The following is a 22,460-nucleotide window of genomic DNA, read 5'->3' on the forward strand; positions in this document are numbered from 1 at the left end:
ATCCAGCGGTCGTGTCTCCACCGACAACCCTGCCATCATCGATTGGTTGGCTCGGTCGTCTTCCTCTTCCCAGGTCACCTCTGACACCTACAGCCAACGGTCGGTGGGTACGTCAGACACAACCATTAGTTGGCATGGCCCGGGAGCAAGCCCACTGAAATCACGTGTCCTCTACCTGCCCCTGTCCTTTGGTGTTCCCTCACCAAGCGAAGTATCGCATGCTGTGGGCTCAGCCCCACTGTACAGTGAGGAAGAGCTAACAGAGGGCGGTCAGGAATGGGGGGAGACATCCGCCTCTTCAGCAGCCAGGCGAAGAAGTACTGGCGAGGAGAGTGGCTCGGTAGCCGGTCTAGAGACAGGTCTGTCTCCTGACCCACACGCAGCCGAGGGGGCTAGTAGTGAGGCGGAGACCCTAATTGATGATGATGAGGCTGATCGCACTTGGCAGCCTCGTCGTCATCAGGCTATTGCTTCCGCATCATCAGGAGAAGAGGGTGCCAGCTTGGCAGCGAGCAAAACAGTCGGAGGGTTGCCCAGGAGGCAGCAGGGTCGCAGCAGTGTCAGTGGAGGCAAACGGCCACGGAGTAGAGCACCAGCTCCACTGCAGCCTACCACCACGGCCAGTAGTGGTGCCGGTGTGCACGGAGGAAGTAGCAGTCAGCCAGTGAGGAGTAGCGGGGGCAAAGTTTCCTACTCGGCGGTGTGGCAATTTTTCGTCAAGCCGCCCGAGGAAGTAAACGTAGCCGTATGTCGACTATGTGGCCAGAAAGTCAAGCGTGGCCAGAGGGCCCATGTTGGGACTACAGCGTTGCGTCAGCATATGCAGCGTCGCCATTCGGTGGCCTGGGAAAACCGTGATAAAGATACGGCGGTTCTGCCTGCCCCAGCCCCCGCTCCATCACCCGCTCCGTTACTTGCTCCGTCACCCGACGTCAATCGCCCTCTATCAGCCAGTCAAGGCTCCAACACCTCTGCTGAGGGGAGTTGTCGCTCGTTGGCATCTTCCGCTCGTTCAGATGCTCCTTCTCCTGCTACTCCTCTTCACGGATTCCGTCAGCAGTCTTTCTTGGAATCCGTTTCCAAGAGACAACAGTTTGCGAGCACGCACCCGACGGTGCAGAAGCTGAACGTCCTCCTGTCCAAGTTGCTGGTGCTGCAGTCCCTCCCTTTCCAAGTGGTGGACTCAGCACCTTTCCGAGAAATGATGGCTTGTGCCGCGCCGCGGTGGAGAGTGCCAAGCCGTCATTTCTTCGCCAAAAAGGCAGTGCCAACCCTGCATTCACATGTAGAAGAGATGGTGGGCTAGTCTTTGAGCATGTCGGTCTCTGCCAAAGTGCACGGCAGCGCCGACGTGTGGAGCTGTAACTACGGTCAGGGACAGTACATGTCATTTACGGCCCACTGGGTGAACGTGGTGCCGGCACAGCCGCACCAGCAACTTGGACAGGTCACGCCGCTTTTGCCTCCACGTTTGCACGTCCTTGGTCCAGCAAAGATGTCTGCCTCTACCGCCTCCTGGGTAATCTGTCATGGGCCCCTGTACCGCCTCCTCATGCTGCTGCCAGGTCCAGAGTGTGTCATGGGTCCCTGTACGGCCTCCCATTGCTGCTGTCTCCATCACCACACTCTGCCATGTGCCACTTTCAGGTCTCCTCACACTGCTGGTAGGTTCCATTTTGTCATAGGGTGCTGGCAGATTACGGGCCTCCCATTGCTGCTGCCAGGCCCGTAATCTGCCATGGGCCCCCGTACCGACTCCTCATGCTGCTGCCAGGCCCGTAATCTGTCATGGGCCCCTGTACCGCCTCCTCATGCTGCTGCCAGGTCCAGAGTGTGTCATGGGTCCCTGTACGGCCTCCCATTGCTGCTGCCAGGCCCGTAATCTGCCATGGGCCCCCGTACTGACTCCTCATGCTGCTGCCAGGCCCGTAATCTGTCATGGGCCCCTGTACCACCTCCTCATGCTGCTGCCAGGTCCAGAGTGTGTCATGGGTCCCTGTACGGCCTCCCATTGCTGCTGTCTCCATCGCCACACTCTGCCATGTGCCACTTTCAGGTCTCCTCACACTGCTGGTGGGTTCCATTTTGTCATAGGGTGCTGGCAGATTACGGGCCTCCCATTGCTGCTGCCAGACCTGTAATCTGCCATGGGCCCCCGTACCGACTCCTCATGCTGCTGCCAGGCCCGTAATCTGTCATGGGCCCCTGTACCGCCTCCTCATGCTGCTGCCAGGTCCAGAGTGTGTCATGGGTCCCTGTACGGCCTCCCATTGCTGCTGCCAGGCCCGTAATCTGCCATGGGCCCCCGTACCGACTCCTCATGCTGCTGCCAGGCCCGTAATCTGTCATGGGCCCCTGTACCGCCTCCTCATGCTGCTGCCAGGTCCAGAGTGTGTCATGGGTCCCTGTACGGCCTCCCATTGCTGCTGTCTCCATCGCCACACTCTGCCATGTGCCACTTTCAGGTCTCCTCACACTGCTGGTGGGTTCCATTTTGTCATAGGGTGCTGGCAGATTACGGGCCTCCCATTGCTGCTGCCAGGCCCCTAATCTGCCATGGGCCCCCGTACCGACACCTCATGCTGCTGCCAGGCCCGTAATCTGTCATGGGCCCCTGTACCGCCTCCTCATGCTGCTGCCAGGTCCAGAGTGTGTCATGGGTCCCTGTACGGCCTCCCATTGCTGCTGTCTCCATCGCCACACTCTGCCATGTGCCACTTTCAGGTCTCCTCACACTGCTGGTGGGTTCCATTTTGTCATAGGGTGCTGGCAGATTACGGGCCTCCCATTGCTGCTGCCAGGCCCCTAATCTGCCATGGGCCCCCGTACCGACTCCTCATGCTGCTGCCAGGCCCGTAATCTGTCATGGGCCCCTGTACCGCCTCCTCATGCTGCTGCCAGGTCCAGAGTGTGTCATGGGTCCCTGTACGGCCTCCCATTGCTGCTGTCTCCATCGCCACACTCTGCCATGTGCCACTTTCAGGTCTCCTCACACTGCTGGTGGGTTCCATTTTGTCATAGGGTGCTGGCAGATTACGGGCCTCCCATTGCTGCTGCCAGGCCCCTAATCTGCCATGGGCCCCCGTACCGACTCCTCATGCTGCTGCCAGGCCCGTAATCTGTCATGGGCCCCTGTACCGCCTCCTCATGCTGCTGCCAGGTCCAGAGTGTGTCATGGGTCCCTGTACGGCCTCCCATTGCTGCTGTCTCCATCGCCACACTCTGCCATGTGCCACTTTCAGGTCTCCTCACACTGCTGGTGGGTTCCATTTTGTCATAGGGTGCTGTATGGCCTCCCATTGCTGCTGCCAGGCCCGTAATCTGCCATGAGCCCCCGTACCGACTCCTCATGCTGCTGCCAGGCCCGTAATCTGTCATGGGCCCCTGTACCGCCTCCTCATGCTGCTGCCAGGTCCAGAGTGTGTCATGGGTCCCTGTACGGCCTCCCATTGCTGCTGTCTCCATCGCCACACTCTGCCATGTGCCACTTTCAGGTCTCCTCACACTGCTGGTGGGTTCCATTTTGTCATAGGGTGCTGTATGGCCTCCCATTGCTGCTGCCAGGCCCGTAATCTGCCATGGGCCCCCGTACCGACTCCTCATGCTGCTGCCAGGCCCGTAATCTGTCATGGGCCCCTGTACCGCCTCCTCATGCTGCTGCCAGGTCCAGAGTGTGTCATGGGTCCCTGTACGGCCTCCCATTGCTGCTGTCTCCATCGCCACACTCTGCCATGTGCCACTTTCAGGTCTCCTCACACTGCTGGTGGGTTCCATTTTTTCATAGGGTGCTGTATGGCCTCCCATTGCTGCTGCCTCCACCGCCACACTGTGGCTCCACACTCTGGTTTTGGCCCCGTGACTGCCCAAATGAGTGAAGTGTGCGGTGATTCTAAGATCGACGGCACTCATCTGCATGTCATACTGACTGACAGTATTATTTCTCTTCCCCAGCAGACTCCAAGGGCATTTAAATTAAAGGTACAGTGTTCTGCACTAATATAAAGGCTCTCTGAAGCCTAGAAACACCCTTTTTATAGGTTAAATTCGCAGCGAATATATTCGACTCGAATCAAAATTATTCCGCGAATTCGCCGAATCGGCCGAATCGAATTTTGAATAATTCGCTCATCTCTAATCAATGCAATAAAATGAGAAAGTATCCATTTTGGTATCCTATCACCAGTCCTGCCAATATTTTCAAAGGTACTTCTGGTACAAACTATGTCTGAGACACCATCAGATTCTCCCAATATTTTAGCCCCCACTGCTTCACCAGCTTGGAAAAATCTTACAAAACACAGTATTCTGGCACATGTTTAAAGCAGACTAAAGGAACAATAGTGCACTAAAAACAGGCATCCCAGTTCACTGACATGCTTTTTTTTTAGTGGTCATAGGAAAATTACACTGACAGCAGACATTTCTGGACATACAGTAGGTACATTGACACTATGGGTCCTTGAAATGAAAGTTCAGGCTATTAGTAACTAAAGCTGTTTTTTATTGCTGTCTTTGTCATTAGGGAGATTCACGCTCTCTAATTTTCCTGATCACCAATATCACTGGGAAATAAATGAGGGTAAAGCCAATATTTTGTGTTGCCACCAGAACAGGAATATAAGGGAACTCTTCTAATGAGAACACTTGTTCTGGTGACAACATTCTGATGATTAGCCACACTGGAAAGATGTTTTCTCACTTCCTGTTGAGTCTGATGAATGGATATGTCCCTAATGAGACACAGATGCCCAAAACAAACTGTCAGCATTTTTAAATTTCTTTTACTCTATCCAAAATGAAAACATACATGATTTGAGTTAAAGAATACTTTAAATAATGAACTGTATTAAAAACACTGTGCAATAAAACATATATTAATTCTATATACTGTATATACTATAGCAATTAGTTATATTGCATTACTCTACCAAAGTCCCATGTATATTATGAAGAACAGACCTTGTAAGAAAACAGCAGCCTTGAGTTTTCTTTTCATAAAGTCAAATAAATATTTGCCATGGGTTACATTTCTTTTGAATATTTTATCTTTGAAAATGTTTGGGTAACAATATTTCTTTTTCAATATGCTAAGTTTTGAAAGCATGCTCATTTTTATATTTGGTTTTTTTAGGGCGGTAAAGGTGAAAGAGGCTTAGTTGGGCCTCCAGGACATCAGGGTCCATCAGTAAGTTTTTTTCTATGCTGACTTTTTACTAAGATAAGCTATGTTTTAAAAAGGAAAAGCTCAGGCTAAGAAGTCAGTTTTGGGTGGAAACCAGTGCAATTTACCTGGAACTGAGGTGTTTGCTTATTTTAAGAACTCTAGCAACACATCCAAACATTGGAGTTCCTGGACCATGGCTCTTACCTGCATTATGGCTGCTTTTATTGTTTCTCTTTTAGGTAAACCTGTACTGTGATTGTATAGGCTGCCGTTGCTGATCTCTGCTTCTTAACCACTTGCCTACAGGGCACTTATACCCCCTTCCTGCCCAGGCCAGTTTTCAGCTTTCAGTGCTGTCGCACTTTGAATGACAATAGTGTAGAACATAGAGCATGGAATTAATAAACCAATAGCAATATGAAAAATATCTAGTGTAGCCTGAAATAATTTTTTTTACATAGTTCAGAACTTTTTTTTTTTTTTTTTTAGAATAAAGTTTTATTTAACATTTTCCACCAGACACAAATGGAAAGGACTTGTAGAAATTTCATTTAAGAAGTTCAAAGGTACATAGTAACATGGGTGTAACAATACAATGCAGTGCTAAACTGAGCATTAGGAATGAATGAGAACATTAGCTTCATTTGGATAGATCACGTGCAGTCCAGTGTATCCCATAAACTAAAACCCACTAAGCAAGTCAATGCAAAGAGAAAAGAGATGGCAAGATAGAATAAAGAGACAGGTACTACAAGAAACGAACAAAAGAGGGGGCACCAGCCTAGTGCATTATCCCACAACATTTAAAAGGAAATCATCATAAGTAATACTCACAAACATATGAATTAAATTCGCTCATCGAACTATTCATCTGTAGCCCTGTAGTCCTAGACACAGTACACTCCAGAGTACAGGCGGACCTCACTGGGGTCCTAACTGGCTGACACGCTTTGAAGGCTGCAACTTCTTCATCAGAGCCCTGTGCAAAGGGGCAGAGAAACCAGTCCGACTGAGCACACCAGCACCTCCACAGCACTGCCACCAGCAGGGTTATATACCATAGGTCACAGGCATGATCCCAGGGTGTCGAAGTCAAAAAGTCAATCCAGACGTAATCCATTGATTTAAATTTAGAATGTTTCTCCTGAATACTCACCATGAGTTACTCCACAGGCATGATATGATTTAATTCATCCATTCCCTAATACTGAGCACAGTACAGGGGTTTCAGTGTCTGGGTATTTTATGCCGGGCCACAGTAAGTAGGAAGCGTAATACACCTTTTTATGGCCTTTTGAGCTGAATCTGGGAACATCAATAATAAAGCCAACTCCGGTGCCATAGGGAGGTCGGTGCCAGTATTTTGAGCACTAAGCTTCCCAAAACGTCACCAGTAACTGGAAGAACCACCATAGGTGTAGCATAGTGCCTGTATCATCAACGAAATGTCAACAATAGGATATTGGGGCAACATTTTGTGCAACCTATCAGGACATCTATAACACCTGGCAGTATCTTATCATTTCCTGAGTCTGAGCCAAGAGGCTCAATTTAATTGTAAAGGAAAATGATTTTTTTCCAGTCCTCATCCATGAGGATCTAGTGAAGAATGGTTGTTGGGGAAATGCATGTGGAAGTAGTATAATATAAATAGTTGGGATAGCGTGGGGACAGTCAGTTTTGCTAAGGTACAAGGCCTCAAAAGAGGTCAGGTCTCTACGTATTACGCCCGTTTTTGTTAAGGTAAATATATTTTTATTGTTATCAAAAGGCAATTGTAAGCATTCAATAGGCAAACAATGACAAAGTACAGTCAGATTGGGATAAAAAAATAAACCCCTTTTCATATCCAGAGACAATCAAAGAAGAATAAGAAGAGATACAGTACAAGGCAGCACTGAGACAGTGAACCGTCACAGGTACACTAAAACCAGAAAACATGTGACATACCTATGTTTTTTGGAAAACAAGCATACATAGGGCACCATATCCAATACACCCAATCATAAGTAAAAAAAAATTAGAATAAGCAAACAAAAAAAAAAAAAAAGAAAGGCTCATAGGCCCAAGGGCCAATAAAAGGAAAAGAAGACAAAGAAAAGGCAAAACAAGAAAATAAAGATAAAAGAAATAGGAAAGAAATCAAGTGTTTCCAAGGGACCTGGGTATACAAGAAGACAAAATTCCATAAGAGGAGAGGGCACGACGGAGGAAGTGAAGATAACCACAGGTTGGTGTGGTATGATCAGTTGCTGGAACTGCCAAGTGTCAATTGTCCAACTGCAAGGAAGCAAGATTGCTAAGAAGTTGCAGATGAAGATGAATAGTCTGAGACAAAGATCTTCAAAACATCTGAGTACAATTTAGATATATGGTTGTAAAAATGTTTATACTGAAGCCCCTTTTTCTGGGCAATTGGACTCTGGTGTGATACGTTTACTTGATGGTACATAGATGAAAAGATTGTTTCTATGTAAAGGATCCCAAGCCACAGGTCTGAGCTTAAAAGTGATTGCATTCTAACAAGGAATTGGTGAATATGTTTCTGCAAATCTGGATCTGACCCTTAGTCACCAAACCAAAAAAGACTGCACTAATTCCTGATTATGTTATTCTTTTAAAGATTATCATACTTACCTTTGCCTTCCATCGTTTTCCACAACTATAGTTATAGAACACAACTTCAATATGGGAGCATTGCAGAATGCAGCAATTTTGCTTTGTTTTTCAAAGCGTTTTCCCAGCAAAAACAAGCATGAAGATATGGATGTACTGTACTGTATGGATGAGTTTGCTTTGAATAATAAAAGTGAATTAAAATTGTATTTTTTGTTTGTGGTGCACAGATGCAGTGTAGTTCAGCTTTTTTTTTTTTTTTTTTTTAATCAGATCATTTTTATTAGAAACAAACACAGTTTCCATACAGATTTAAACTATTTCTTTACATCTCCCAAAAAACAAGGGAGAACAGTACAATAACTAGAGAGAAACAAATTAAAAATTTAAAATTGGGCAACAAGTGTGAACGTTCGTCACGTAGCATGACCTGTGCAATACAACAATGTGTGAACAATAACAGGAAAAAGAAGAAAGAAAAAAAAATGAAAAAAAAAATCCGCCTGCCCCTTTGCCACCATAACAATCAACAAACTCCAACCCTAAATTATATGAGATAGGGGGGACCACAAATTAAAAAGTCAGTTATACTGTAAAAGATAAATCAGCCATGACACATATCAGTTCTTCATTCCACGAGACTTATGAGAACTAACTCTCCAACTCTACCAGCAGGAAGCTAATAAATATTGAATCATCATTCCCCAGTAGACAGGGCACCAATATGTATACTTCTCAAATGTATAATTGTAGCATCCTCAGATCAGATCTGAGGGAAAGCCCCCACTCAATAACCTGTCTTTGACCAGGTGAAATGGTGCTAGGCCCGCAGTATTCAGCCAGGCGTCCCAAATTTTTAGAAATTTACCTGCACACATAGTTCAGCTTTAAATATCACCAAAGATCAATAATGGACCTAATACTCTGAACTTGTTTAGGGTGAACCAGGACTATCTGGACGAAATGGAGCCCCTGGGCCTGCTGGAGTAAAGGTATATTATTCCTATATATTTGGCATCTATATTATTATAATTCAGTATATTCCAACTCCCAGTAAAATATTTTGAATAATGAAGTTGAACAAATTAAAAACAGAGATATCTTAAAATGTGATGAACAGGGTTTGCTTTAACCTCTTACCACCCACATAGCATACATGTGTAGTGGCAAGGTGGGTGAGCTTTAACACGGGTGGCAGAGCTTTCTGTACTAAGAGCGTGCTCACTGTTTATTGCCAGCACAGTCACCAAGCTGTCAATGACAGCTCTTGATCCATACCAGGGGCGGACTGACCATTTGGAAACTCAGGCACTGCCCGAAGGCCCGGGGTCAGTAGGGGGCCCCATGAGATGCCCCTGGTACCTTTTTCATAGGCTTTTTTGAGTTTGAGAAAGGACACAGGGCCCCCATGATCCTCTATTGCCTAGGGGCCCTATGAGTTGTTAGTCCTCCCCTGATCCATACTAATGATCGGCTGATCCTTTCCATCCCCAGGTGTACAAACCCTAGTAAAGGGACACCAAAGCTGGAAAGAAGGGATTAACAATTGGCTGCACATAAGTCCTAAAGTACCTAATCACATTATCTAATATATTCTTATCTTTGTCCTGTTTCAAACACTTTGGGAAAACCTTCTGATAGGGTAATCCTATTGGTATCTGAAATTGTGGTAACATTAAATCTACTGGAACACATTGTGTGCAATAATTAATATTTACTAAAGTAAATTGTTCAGTGTAAATCTATAAAAGCTTTTGAGTGCGTACCTGTGTCTCCTGCAATTTCCAGGGTTCCAGAATGTAATACAAGTTAAAAATCAATATTTCTGCACCCACTGGGGTTGATTTACTAAGGGAAAACAGCCTGATCACATTGCAAGAGCAGTTGCACACTGCAAGGGAATTATCCCCAGGGCTTAGTGAATGTGGTGAAGCTTCACTTTGTAAAGAATACCCAATCATGTGCAAAGTAAATAAAAAACAGAATTTTTGCTTATACATAATTATTTGATGGAAGTCAACAGGGCTTCACCTCATTCACTAAGCTCTGGGAAAAATCAAAAGTTCAACTTTCCTTGCAAAGTGAACAGCCTATTTGCCTTTAGTAAATCAACCCCTTGAAATAGCATACATTGTATACAAAGACATAAAAGGGTCATATTAATAAAGGCGAATAGGTTGTCTACTTTGCAAGGGAAGTTGCACTTTGCAAGGGAACTTTCTCCAGAGCTTAATGAATGTGGTAAAGTTCTGCTGACCTCCATCATCCAATCATGTTCAATCAAAATAGTTGTTATTTTTACCTTTTCTTGCACGTGGTTGGGTATTCTTTGCAAAGTGAAACATGACCACATTCACTAGGCTCTGGTAAAAATTCCCTTGAACAATGAACAGTCTATTTGCTTTTAGTGGATCAACCACAATGATTTACTAAAGAAGTAGAGGCTGTGCAAATAGCTTAGATTGTAAAGTAAAATTTAATAAATAAGGTGAACCTGTGTTCTCATTGAGTACCCAAGTATGGAAAATTACAAAAACAGGACTCTTGCTAACTCCTGACTGGATGAACACTGCTTCATTTGATTTAATAACATTTACTTTGCAAAGTGAATGGGATCCTGAAGGCAATGCTAAATTTGCATATGCATAAATATTTTAGTCAAAAGTACAAAACTAAACTGATAGTAGTTTTCCTCTGTGGCTTTGCTGGAAATGTAGTTAGCAACATATTGGATGATAATATTCCTAACTATGAACACTTGGTCTCAAATATGTGCTGATCAGAACTTTGAAGTGTGCTTGAACACCAGTTGGAAAGCCCTTAGTATGTTCAATTCACTAAGCTGTAATGAATTTGATAACAATTGTTATTTCCATCCATGCGACTTATTTTCAGCTCTCATCGGATCTTGTTACTGGACATAGAGGTTTTCATGGTAAATTTAATATGATTGTCATAGTTTTGGTGAATTGAATCTTTTGTCTCAATACATTTTTAACACTGCCAGAGCTGTTTGATGTTTTAGCACACCTATTTAGAAAATCATTTTTGGATTGAAGATTTCTTATCAACCCCAAATATTATATATTTTCTAAAAGCATGGACCCTGGAGAATAAAATGTTGATAGTTTAAATGTTTTTGTGTCACTTGATATTAGTGCAACAGTTTATCAAGCTCAAAGTTAATTTTAGGGTATACAGCACAATATATTACCCAGTTGTTTGGGAAAATATCAAAGATGAGGTTGCTCCTAGTAAGCAGGTACCCAACATGTTAAGAAATGGCGACATACTTCGATACTATAAATTTCGCATAGCCAACATGAGTGTACGTAGGAGGATTAACATTTTTTTGGGGAGAGGGGTTAAGTGCTTGCGTGTAACTTTATTTTTTGACACTTTTTTTTCACTAAACCATATTTTTTAATCACACAGGGGTCCAAAAGTTCCCTATGTGATACTATTTTGTTGTTCCAGGTTCTCTTTTAATGAAACATAATGAGCAGCTCAATGATCCACAGCAGTCGAGGAAAGTGACAGCTGAACCCGATGAAGTGATGTAATACATGTTGCTTCCAGGTTCTTATTAGATAGGGGAGATCAGCCAACAGAAGCTCTTTGGTCTCCATCCCCTCCACCCGCTGGCAGTCACCATGGGGTTCCCAGGTCTGCAGGTTGGAACCTGAAGCCCAGGACACATGCAGGGATGGGGGAGTGGGCAAATGTATCAGGGGTGTGTGGAAACAATCTCACCCAACAACCAAAAGCTGGAACCTACCTTTGAACTTGCTAGCCAGTTTGACTAGTTCAAAGAATCAATTTTCAAGCACAGCCAACTTCCTCCTTGCATGGCATAGCCTTTTCCTCTCCTGGGGGTATCTACAACTTTGTAATTACTGTCTATACTGGCTCAACTCGTCCCTATATAAGCTTTTATTTAGCAATTGGGGGAGGAGTGAAGGGGAATACTATAGAATGTCACTTGAGGGACAGCTCTGAGGCTGCTGACATTACATCCCAGATGGCAGTGACCAAAATAGGCTCAGGTTTTTTGGATGGCTACAATAGGGAGGCTTTTGCAGGTAAGTAGCAAGCCTAAAATACATGTACTGTATAATCGTATGTTAAGATTGTTGCTGAAATGAATGGTCTGGTAACAGGGTCTCTTTAAATGTAATTTTCGAGTACATAAAAATTACTTTTTTATTAATTAAGGTTAGAATCATCGTTATAATTTGTTGAAACTCAGACAGATAATAACCGTTTACCTTACAATTTGCAGGGAGATAAAGGTCAGTCGGGTCAGCCTGGAATAGATGGTCCTCCAGGCATACCGGTAAGATTACAAATAGAAGTTATGAAACATATATTTTCTTCAATAAACTTGGGGGGGACTACTGACTGCTGGTAACAATGAATATTCATTCATGTTGTGAAAATGTAAAATAATTTTAGAAATATCCTTTTAACCCTTTATATGCTTAGCGATCTGTGACTGGGGTATTTCATATACACATTAGGTGCGGCAGATCCTTCTTTATACAAAAGGTATTTCTCATTTTTCATCACAAACCCTAAAAAAGGGGTTTAATCCTCATTATTTTTCATGGGTAGAAGGCGGAACCATGCAAATCATTCCTTTATGCCCCTTGCCCAGCTGTGCACCTATACCCAATGCATTAAAAAACAGATATATCCTAATACGATATACCCATTTATTCCAAATTCCATTACAACTATTTTAGGTTTGTTTGTTGTAATCATCAGTGCAGTACACACTGAGGTCAATTTACTAACAATGGAAAGCGCAAAATCTGGTGCAGTTGTGCATGGTAGTCAATCAGCTTCCAACTTCCAACTTCAGTTTGTTCAATTAAGCTTTGACAAAACAATTCTGTAAGCTGCTTGGTTTCTATGTAGAGCTGCACCAGATTTTGCACACTCCAGTTTTAGTACATCAAGCTCAATGGCTGCTATTAATCAGGGCTTGGGGATAAATAAAAAGTAGACCAGACAACCTATGGCGAAAAGACCTTTAGACGTGCACGCCAGAAACTTTAGTTTTCGTTTTGGATGCATTTGATCATTGAAAAATTTAATTTAGTCATATTTGTCATGTTGAACCAATTCATTTTCCGAATTAGTTTCGTATCTTTGTCATTTGCTTCTTATGTTTGTTGGTCCAGGTGGATTGAAAAAAATTTGCAGTTTTCCTGGTAGTTTGTTATATATTCGATATGTTATTAATTCAGAAGAATTCAAACTGGAACTATTTAATATTTTTGGGGTGTTAGTCTAACCCACTTAGAGAAATGGCAATATTGATTGGCATCCAGTGCATCTGAATTAACGATTGGAACGAAATTCCGATTCATTACTTATTTGAATCTAAATTATCAAACAAATTCAGTTTTCCCGGTAGTTTGTTATATATCCGATATGTTATTAATTCAAATGGATTCAAACTGGACCTATTTAAAATTTTTGGGGTGTTATTCCAACCCACCAAGAGAAATGGAATGAGCTGACTGGATAATATTGACTGGCATGCAGTACATCTGAATTAACGATGGAATGAAATTCAGATTCATTACTTATTTGAATCTAAATAATCAAAAAAATTCAAAAATTGACATCATTCGAATGATGTAATTTATTTATCATCTGACGGAAACTAATGCATTTGTTAATTTTGTTATAACTTTTTTGGATTTGCTGCTATTCGTTTTTGTGTCCAGATTGGAGATTTGGATACATTTGAATCTCCAAAAATGAAATTTTCATCCGAAAAAATTAATCAAAATGAAACAAGTCGTACATTTCTAGTGACCTTAGTTTCTGTTAGCTAGCCTCACCATAACTTGTCTGGTTATACTTTCACAGTAGATGCGTTATGTTAGATAAAATGCACTAAACAATGTTTAATTTGATCATTGTATGACTTTTTTTTTAGGGTTTTCGTGGTGCCCCCGGTCTCCATGGCACATTGGGATTAAAGGTAATTCTGGGCTGTTTTCACTTTCTAACAGCCTGGAAGCCTAATCTGTTTTTGTCAATCCAAAACTGATAAATAAGAGTTTTGATTATTGTCACTAAAGTTGGTAGCATGCATGTACAAGTTTGTCCTGTTTTCTGTCAGCTGACTGTGATATTTAGAGTAGTAATTCACAAAAGATGGCATACATAGGGGTCTATTTCTAAAACATTTATTGTGCGAATATCATACACGTTTACGCAGGCTGCACAAATTTCGACTGTAATTTCTGTAATAGATTAATGTCTATAGTCTCTTGCAATTTCAGGGAGAAAGAGGAATGCCTGGACCTAAAGGCATCATAGGGCCCCCTGGCCTCAGGGTAAGCATTGAGTATGAATAAAATATTGCTGGGCTTATGAATAAAATCTTAAAGAAAAATACCCGTGTTAAAGCAGCAGTCCTAATTGTGAACTAATATACGCAAATTAATAAATAAATACCATATGGACCGCGCATATACTGTACAAACAATACACTTGGTAACAAAAAATATAATATAAATGGTTGTGAAAGTCAATACACATAGGTTATACTGGTAATAATATGCAATCCCAGTACATGAAGATAAAGTGCAAAAGTGTTAAATGCTTGATTGTGTACTCCGTAATAAAGTGACAGGTGCTCTACTGAGTATGGAGACTGGAATATTCACCTTGAGAAATTCACTACAATGATAGGATATTTAATGCTTAAAAGTAAAAATATCAAACAGTAACAGCAAAGAGCACTGGATCATTGTGCAAACAGGGTAGAAAGCACATCTATACCTCTGCCATCAGCCATCTCCAAAGCACTACTGTTTTGTATTTAAAGAAGGCCAGCAAAGGGAATTTCCCTTTTTGCATTTTCAGTACATTTTATTACATTCTGAAATATCAACAACATTCATCCATTCCATCATAGGGCCATACTATGCGTTTTTATTTTTTTTGTTTAAAATTATAAAACAACCAATATTCTTTAACATTGGAAGGCATCAAAGAAAAGGTCAAGTGACAGGTTTTTCATGGTTTGAGTTCTCCAGCAGATCAAGTAGACTGATGATGCAGGCATGCCATGGTAAAGTTGAGTTGGTCTACTTGTTTGGTGTGTGTGTTTGGGGGGGGGGGGGGGGTGGGAGGGCACTCTGGTGTTTAAACTCCAATAGTTTTCCATCAGGGCCACTCTGTTGGACTTGACATGGGACTAAGACATGAAGTTTCCTTACTGCTAAAAAAGATTGGAGGAAAATGAGGGTAAACCGGTTTTGGTTACCTCCTAGCTCCTAACTGGTTGGTCCCTGCCAACTGTTTATGATTGGATGAAGGTTAGACACTACTGAGTACAAACATTTTTTTTTTTCATAGGGGGGGTGTATTAAGTCTAATTGACTCTAAGCTTTTCATATGTACATTGAGTTACATAAGCTACATGTCAATAAATCAATTAATCTTTGCATGCTTCTATGGAAATCAACTTCAACTAATAAATCACTATAGTGTGTATTAAACAAAATTTATAACCTAATTTTAACAATATATAGCCGCTAATGCACCCAGAACCCTAACTCATATCAGGTAAAGCTTGCAAATATAGTGATTAGTGAAGCGCTACAACACAAATGATGAATCACTAAAATGTAAATCACAAAAATGTGTAAAGAAGTTAATTTCTCTTCATTGCAGTGCTTCCATCCTTCTTTCCTTATATAAACACCAAGTGCTCCAAAAGTACTTGAAAAAGTACAAAGTACAAAAACTCCGCCACCTGATGTTTGCTCACCTCCAGCAGTGTGACCTTACATCAGGAGTGGACTGACAACTCATGGGGCTCCCAGGCAATAGGGGATCATGGGGCTCCTGTGTCCTTGCCCACACTCAAAAAAGCCTATAAAAAAGGTACCAGGGGCATTTCACGGGGCCCCCTAATGACCCTGGCCCTCGGGCAGTGCCTGAGCGCTCGAATGGTCAGTCCGCCTCTGTTTTATATAGTATTGTTTGGTCTAACTGTGCTTTTTGTCCCAATGTGTATGCTGAAGTTCAGCTTGATGGACCCCAATTATCATTCACAGCTTCTCCGGATTTAAACTCCATCCATAACATCACCTCATAAATAAAAGACTCCATTGTAAACTTTAAAACTTTTAATATCTCAATACCAAAGAAAAAATGCACATTTTTTTAAAATTTGGTATAGAGGAGGTGAGCAGACATTTGGTGGTGGAGTTTTTGCACCTTTATGTTTTGGAGCACTTGGTGTTTTATAAAAGGAAAGAAGGATGGAAGCACTGCAATGAAGAGAAATGAACTTCTTTACACATTTTTGTGATTTATTATTTATGTTGTAGCATTGCACTAATCACTGTATTTATAAGCTACGTGTCAGATAATATATACGGCTATTGTGATGGAATACATGGACGGTATTAATATTTTACATCAGAATAAAATGCTGTGAAAATGCTATAAGTGAAGTCTCCTGTGTTGGCCTTCTTTTATTAATCACCTATGAATCCTGTTGCTGTAAATTACTCAACACAATTTTTTTGTTGCCCACACATATTACAATTTTTCTACTAAGTAATCATTTTCTGTAAATGCTTTAGTAAGATCTGTATATATATTCATGTACCAAAAGTGCACTGTGGCACAGTCACATAGTTTGGTTGAATATATAAAATTTTTTATCATCATTATGAAAAAAATTATTTTGTTCAGTTGGTCCAATTGCTTGGGAGGGGGCACTCTGGTGTTAAAAAAATTTTTTTTTGTTTAACTAAAAATTATGTTGCATGTGTTGCTTTATTGTAGCAGATACATAATTTGCAACAAGAATGGAAAAGATACAAGCAGTTCCGACCCAGTTTATTTAACTTGACTATCATACTGTGAAGAAAGGATCTTTTTTCAGGTTGCCTAAAATAAAATGCAGAAATTATGAAGCAAGAAAACTGCTGTGTGCAGCACATTGATTACAGAGATGAAAAAGAGCAAACTGTGCACCTTTACACCTTTAAATTTTAATGGTGCAAACTCAGGAAATAGATAAGAGGGAGTTATAGAGGATACTGCTGAGTTTTAGCAAAGCTCATATTAATAACGTTTTAATATAAATATTTAAATAAAAATCTGAGAAAGTATTTAAAGCTTGGGTTTACAGCAGGGCTGGATCTAGCCTGTCTGATGTGGGGGTGCAGTAAAAAAACATCAGGGGGCAGAGGATGCAAGGTCAACAGGGCAGTGTATAGAAGGCAGTAAGGCAGTGTACAGGAGGGCCATCTGGGCAGAGAGATGGGGACAGTAGTTTGTAGGGCATAGTACAGAGGCCATTAGTTTGTAGGGCAGTTTACAGCGGGTTATCAAGGCAGTGTACAGGGGTTAGCAGGACAGAGGATGAGAGGTCAGCAGGGGAGCATACAAGAGTCAGTAGGGCAGTATGCAGGGGTTCAGTAGGGCACAGGATATGGGTCAGCAAGCAGAGGATGGGAGGTCAGCAGGGGAGTGTGTAAGAGTCAGTAGGGCAGTGTACAGGAGGTCTGTAGGGCACAAAATAGGGGTCAGCAGGGGAGTATACAAGAGTCAGTGGGGCAGTATGCAGGGGTTCAGTAGGGCACGGGATATGGGTCAGCAGGCATAGGATGGGAGGTCAGAAGGGGAGTGTGTAAGAGTCAGTAGGGCAGTATAAGGGGTTCAGTAGGGCAGAAGATAGGGGTCAGCAGGGCAAAGGACAGGGGTCAGCAGGGTGGAGAACAGGGGTTATTAGGGCAAAGACAGATCAGCAGGGCAGAAGACAGGGCAGTAGGGCAGAAAAAAGGGGGTCAACAAGGCAGAGAAAAAGGGGTCAGCAGGACAGAGGACAGTGGTCAGAAGGGCAGTGTATGGGGGTCAGTAGGATTGAGGACAGGGGTCAACAGGGCAGGGTACAGAGGGTCAGCAGGATAGAGGACAGAGGTCAGAAGAGGAGAGGACAGGGTCAGAACCGCAACATAGCAGCCAGCTATACACTGCAGATTGAGGCTGTGTCTGTAAGGGAATCCAATTTCAGCAATGTGTTGAGTGGGGAGGAGGAGTTCTATTGACTTCCCTGTGTGTGGTTCCAGGGCAAGGTCATCTAGCTCCCAGGGCGAAGATGACAAATTAAGTCCCCCCATATATGACAATCCTGTCTCAGCATAAATCCCCCCCCCCCAAAAAACAAAAAAAAAAAAACCAGAACTAATCGGCATGTTCCCCCCAATCATATTGTCTGTCTGCAAGCCAAAATTCTCCCCAAACAACAATGCAAAATTCCCCCTCCTCCCAGTATAAATCCCTGTCCCAGCACAAATCTTTGCCCCCCAATGCCTCCAATGTCCCCAATTCCCCCCTCATAGCACAATTCTCCCTCACCCAAAAAATCATCCCTTCATGCACACATATACCTTCCTGTCAAATTTCCCAACCAAGCACAAATCTTCAAATCCCCCCCAGTCCCCCCTCTTAACCCAAATTCCCTCACCACCTCCTAGCACAAATCCCCACCCCAAATCCCCCTTCTTGCACAAATCCCCCCTCCTAGCACATACCCCCTCCCATCCTTCACCTTACACAAATCCCCCCACTAATCCCCCCTTCTAACAAAACCCCCCAATCCCACTTCTAGAACAAATACCCCTTCTAATCCTCCCCCCTAGCACAAATCCCCCCTTCTAGCACAGATCTCCCCATTAATCCCCCTTCTAACACAAATCCCCCCTCCCCCCCAAATACCCATCCTCCAATTCCCCTTTCCCCCCCCCCATGACAAATTCCTCTAAATTTCTGCTCCTAGCACAACCCCTCCCAAAGTACCCTTCCCAGCTCAGAACCTCTCCCTTTCCAAATCCTCTGCCCCCTCTTAGCCCAAGTCCCCAACCTCCTCTTAGCACAAATAGGCACCACATTTCCCCCCAAGACCCCTCCTGGCTTAAATCCCCCCAAATCCTTCTCCTAGCAGAAATCCCCCCCACCCCAATATTGGGGTGCACAAGTGAAATCTGAGGGGGGGGGCGCAGTCTACCCCAGCACCCCCTAGATCCAGCCATGTGGTTTACAGGCAAATCAAATAAGTTAACATACATCAAATAGAACTTTATTAACAGTGAATAAAGATGGTAATGAATTATGAATCAATTAAAAAAGATAAAACAAAAACTGAGCTAGGCCCCCAAAAGTATAAGCGGTGCACAGCAGCTATCACTATACACCAATACACAGTACTCATATATATTAGGAACGGTGCAGCACTATGAAAATACACATAGACAAATACTAATAGTGCCTAAGTAAACATACACTATACTGCCAAACGTATTGGGACATACTTTTTAACCCCTTTTGTTGCACTCTGGGAAAATAACCAATGTCTCGTTAGCTCTTTATTGGGGCTCTTTATTTTCTTTTTTTTGTATTTGATTATATTGATGCTTTTTTCGCATAATTTGCATATTGTCACACAAATAGTGTATACACTATATATATGTTTACTTAGGCACTATAAGTACTTGTCTATGTGCATTTCCATAGCTCTGCACCTTTCTATAATAACTATGAACCAATGATATATCATTTATTTATTATACAGTGTGTATATATATATATATATATATATATATATATATATATAAATTGGCGTGTACTGCCCTCATGTGGTAACTGTCTAAATATCACAACTTTCAAGTTGTCTAGAATGATATGAAGTCAATATACAGTATATATTTTTTTTTATTACAGGTACTCATATAGCGCTGTCAATTTTATGCAGCACTTTACATATATATTTTACATTCACATCAGTTGCTGCCCTCAAGGAGCTTACAATCGAAGGTCCCTAACTGCATTCATACAAACACGTACTCGGGCCAATTTACCTACCAGCAGGGGCGGACTGACAACTCATGGGGCCCCCGGGCAATAGGGGATCATGGGGCCCCTTGTGTCCTTGTCCAAACTCAGAAAAGCCTATGAAAAAGGTACCAGGGGCATCTCATGGGGCCCCCTACTGACCCAGGGCCCTCGGGCAGTGCCCGACTTTCCAAATGGTCAGTCCGCCCCTGCCTACCAGCATGTCTTTGGGGTGTGGGAGGAAACCAAAGTACCCAGAGGAAACCTACGCAAGCACAGGGAAAACATGCAAATTCCAGCTAGGTAGTGCCACAGTTGGGATTTGATCCAATGACCCTAGTACTGCTAGATGGAAGTGCTAACCACCCTGCCGATCAGATGTCTGATTGGTGGAGAGGGTCCTGGATCTGGACAGAAAGCATGCAAGAGGACATTTAAAACAGCAACATTGACCTGACAACTGCCACCTGTGCACTTTCACTGGAAAATGCTGAAGTTCACTAAATTATATTATAAGTTATGTAACAAAAATCAGTGTATCAGTGTCAAGCTTATTGTTACAATATTGTGCTACATTCAGATCAGATGTAGCCATTTTGAATCTGTTGTAACTATCTCCAACATCTATGCCTAAGTGTGCATAGGTCCTGAATCTATGCAGCTTTTTGAACAAAGATTTAAATCTAACCAATCATAAAAGTAGCATGGAGTCTGCCACTGCTGACCTCTCCTTTAAAATATGCTAGTTGCCTTGCTGCAAACCTAACCAACTAGACCTAATACATTGACTCAAGGACCTGGGGAAAGCAAGTAAAGACAACTTATGACTTTTTCTTTAACTTTCACGGTCACAAAGTCCAGAAAAACATAACCCTCATGAGTCAATCTGTCAAAAGATTAAAATACTTGGGTCAGCATAACAGGCATTCACCAAGTATTTCAGGAGGTGTTAGTGATGGCAGCTCTTTTATTTCATTCCTCTTAGATTGTAAGCTCCATGGAGCAGGGCCCTTGTAACCCTCTTGTATTGAACTGTATTGTTGCTGTATTGTCTCCCTTTATTTTGTAAATTGCTGAGCAAACTGTTGGCGCTATATAAATCCTGTATAATAATAATAAGTTATGATAGGTTTGCTTACAGAAAAGGCACCTGAGCCTATAGTGTTTACCCTGTCAGGTACAATTAAATGGCAGCATATAATAGAAGAATGTTTTCTACATTGTTCAGTCTGCTTTGCAGCACAGCAATGTCATCTTACCTATGACAGATACACTTAATAAAGACCACCACCCAAAACATTTTTATTAAAAGGGAACTCCAATATTAACGATTATGAAACAGCACAATGATTTATCCATAACTACATGACAAATTAGTAAGGATCACTTGCTGGCAGCTGGCAGTGAAATGGTCTAAGAATGTAACACTTGAAGGTAATGCACATGACAAACTGCAAATTTAGCATTTATGGTAAAACAACTTAATTTCCCATTTCTCACACAGTCTGATGTATGAGTTATATGGCTTTAAGTTGTAGTCTGTTTTTAAAAGGGTGACAATGGAGCAAATGGACTGCCAGGAGCTGAAGGACCTCCAGGACCAAAGGTATTGTTCTGAATGTTTGGCTGTATGTCTTTGTATATATACAGTTAGGTCCATGTATATTTGGACACAGGCACAATTTTCACACTTTTGGCTCTGTATGCCACCAGAATAAATTAAAAGGAAACAATCCAAAGGAATATGAATTGCAGACTTTCAGCTTTAATTGAAGGGGTTGAACATAAATATCAAGTATAAATTTTAGGAACTGCAACCATTTTTATACACAGTCCCTCCATTTTCAAGGGCTCAAGTGTAATTAGACAAATGAATATAATCATAAATAAAATGGTCATTTTTAATATTTTGTTGAGAATCCTTTACTGGCAATGACTGTCTGAAGTCTGGAACCCATGGACATTACCAAAGACTGGGTTTCCTCCTTTATGATGCTTTACCAGGCTCTAACTGCAGCTGTCTTTAGTTGTTCTTTGCTTGTGGGTCTTTCTGCCTTTAGTTTTGCTTTCAGAAAGGAAAATGCATGCTCAATTGGGTTGAGATCAGGTGATTGACTCGGCCATTGCAGAATATTCCACCTCTTTTACTTCAAAATCTCCTGGGTTGCTTTTGCAGTGTGTTTTGGATCATTGTCCATCTGTACTGTGAAGCACCGTCTAATCAACTTTGCTGCATTTGGCTGAATCTCGGCTGACAGTATATCTCTAAACACTGCAGAATCCATCGGGCTGCTTCTGCCTTCTGTCACATCATCAATAAACACCAATGACCCAGTGCCACTGGAAGCCATGCATGCCCATGCCATCACACTGCCTCCACCATGTTTTACAGATGATGTTGTGTGCTTTGGATCATGAGCTGTCCCAAGCCTTCTCAACACTTTTTTTCTTCTTGTCATTCCGATACAGATTAATCTTAGTTGCATCCGTCCAAAGAATTATTTTCCAGAACTGGTCTGGCTTTTTTAGATGTTTTTTGGCAAAGTCTAATCTGGCTTTTCTATTCTTCGGACTTATGAATGGTATGCACTTTGTGGTGAACCCTCTGTAATTGCTCTTGTGAAGTCTTCTCTTTATTGTAGACTTTGACAATGATGCGCCCACCTCCTGGAGAGTGTCCTTCACTTGTCTGGATGTTGTGAATGGGTTTTTCTTTACCATAGAGAGGATCCTGCAATCATCCACCACTGTTGTCTTCTGTGGACATCCATGCCTTTTTATGTTGCTGAGCTCACCAGTGCGT

General features: G+C 42.5%; 1 protein-coding gene across 1 annotated transcript in view; it reads left to right on the top strand.

Moving 5' to 3' along the window:
• Positions 1–22,460, top strand: part of LOC149442044 (uncharacterized) — an 82,729-nt gene that overhangs the window by 15,668 nt on the left and 44,601 nt on the right. Inside the window, exons 7-12 of the mRNA XM_089656584.1 lie at positions 5,132–5,185; positions 8,719–8,772; positions 12,063–12,116; positions 13,734–13,778; positions 14,083–14,136; positions 21,210–21,263. Of these exons, the coding sequence (XP_089512710.1) occupies positions 14,095–14,136; positions 21,210–21,263 (96 nt within the window). The 5' untranslated portion in view covers positions 5,132–5,185; positions 8,719–8,772; positions 12,063–12,116; positions 13,734–13,778; positions 14,083–14,094. The remainder of the gene's footprint in view (positions 1–5,131; positions 5,186–8,718; positions 8,773–12,062; positions 12,117–13,733; positions 13,779–14,082; positions 14,137–21,209; positions 21,264–22,460) is intronic.

The sequence above is a fragment of the Staurois parvus genome, unplaced genomic scaffold (genome assembly GCF_062004578.1).
Source record: "Staurois parvus isolate SC_StPar_1 unplaced genomic scaffold, SC_StPar_1.0 ptg000919l, whole genome shotgun sequence".
NCBI lineage: Eukaryota > Metazoa > Chordata > Amphibia > Anura > Ranidae > Staurois > Staurois parvus.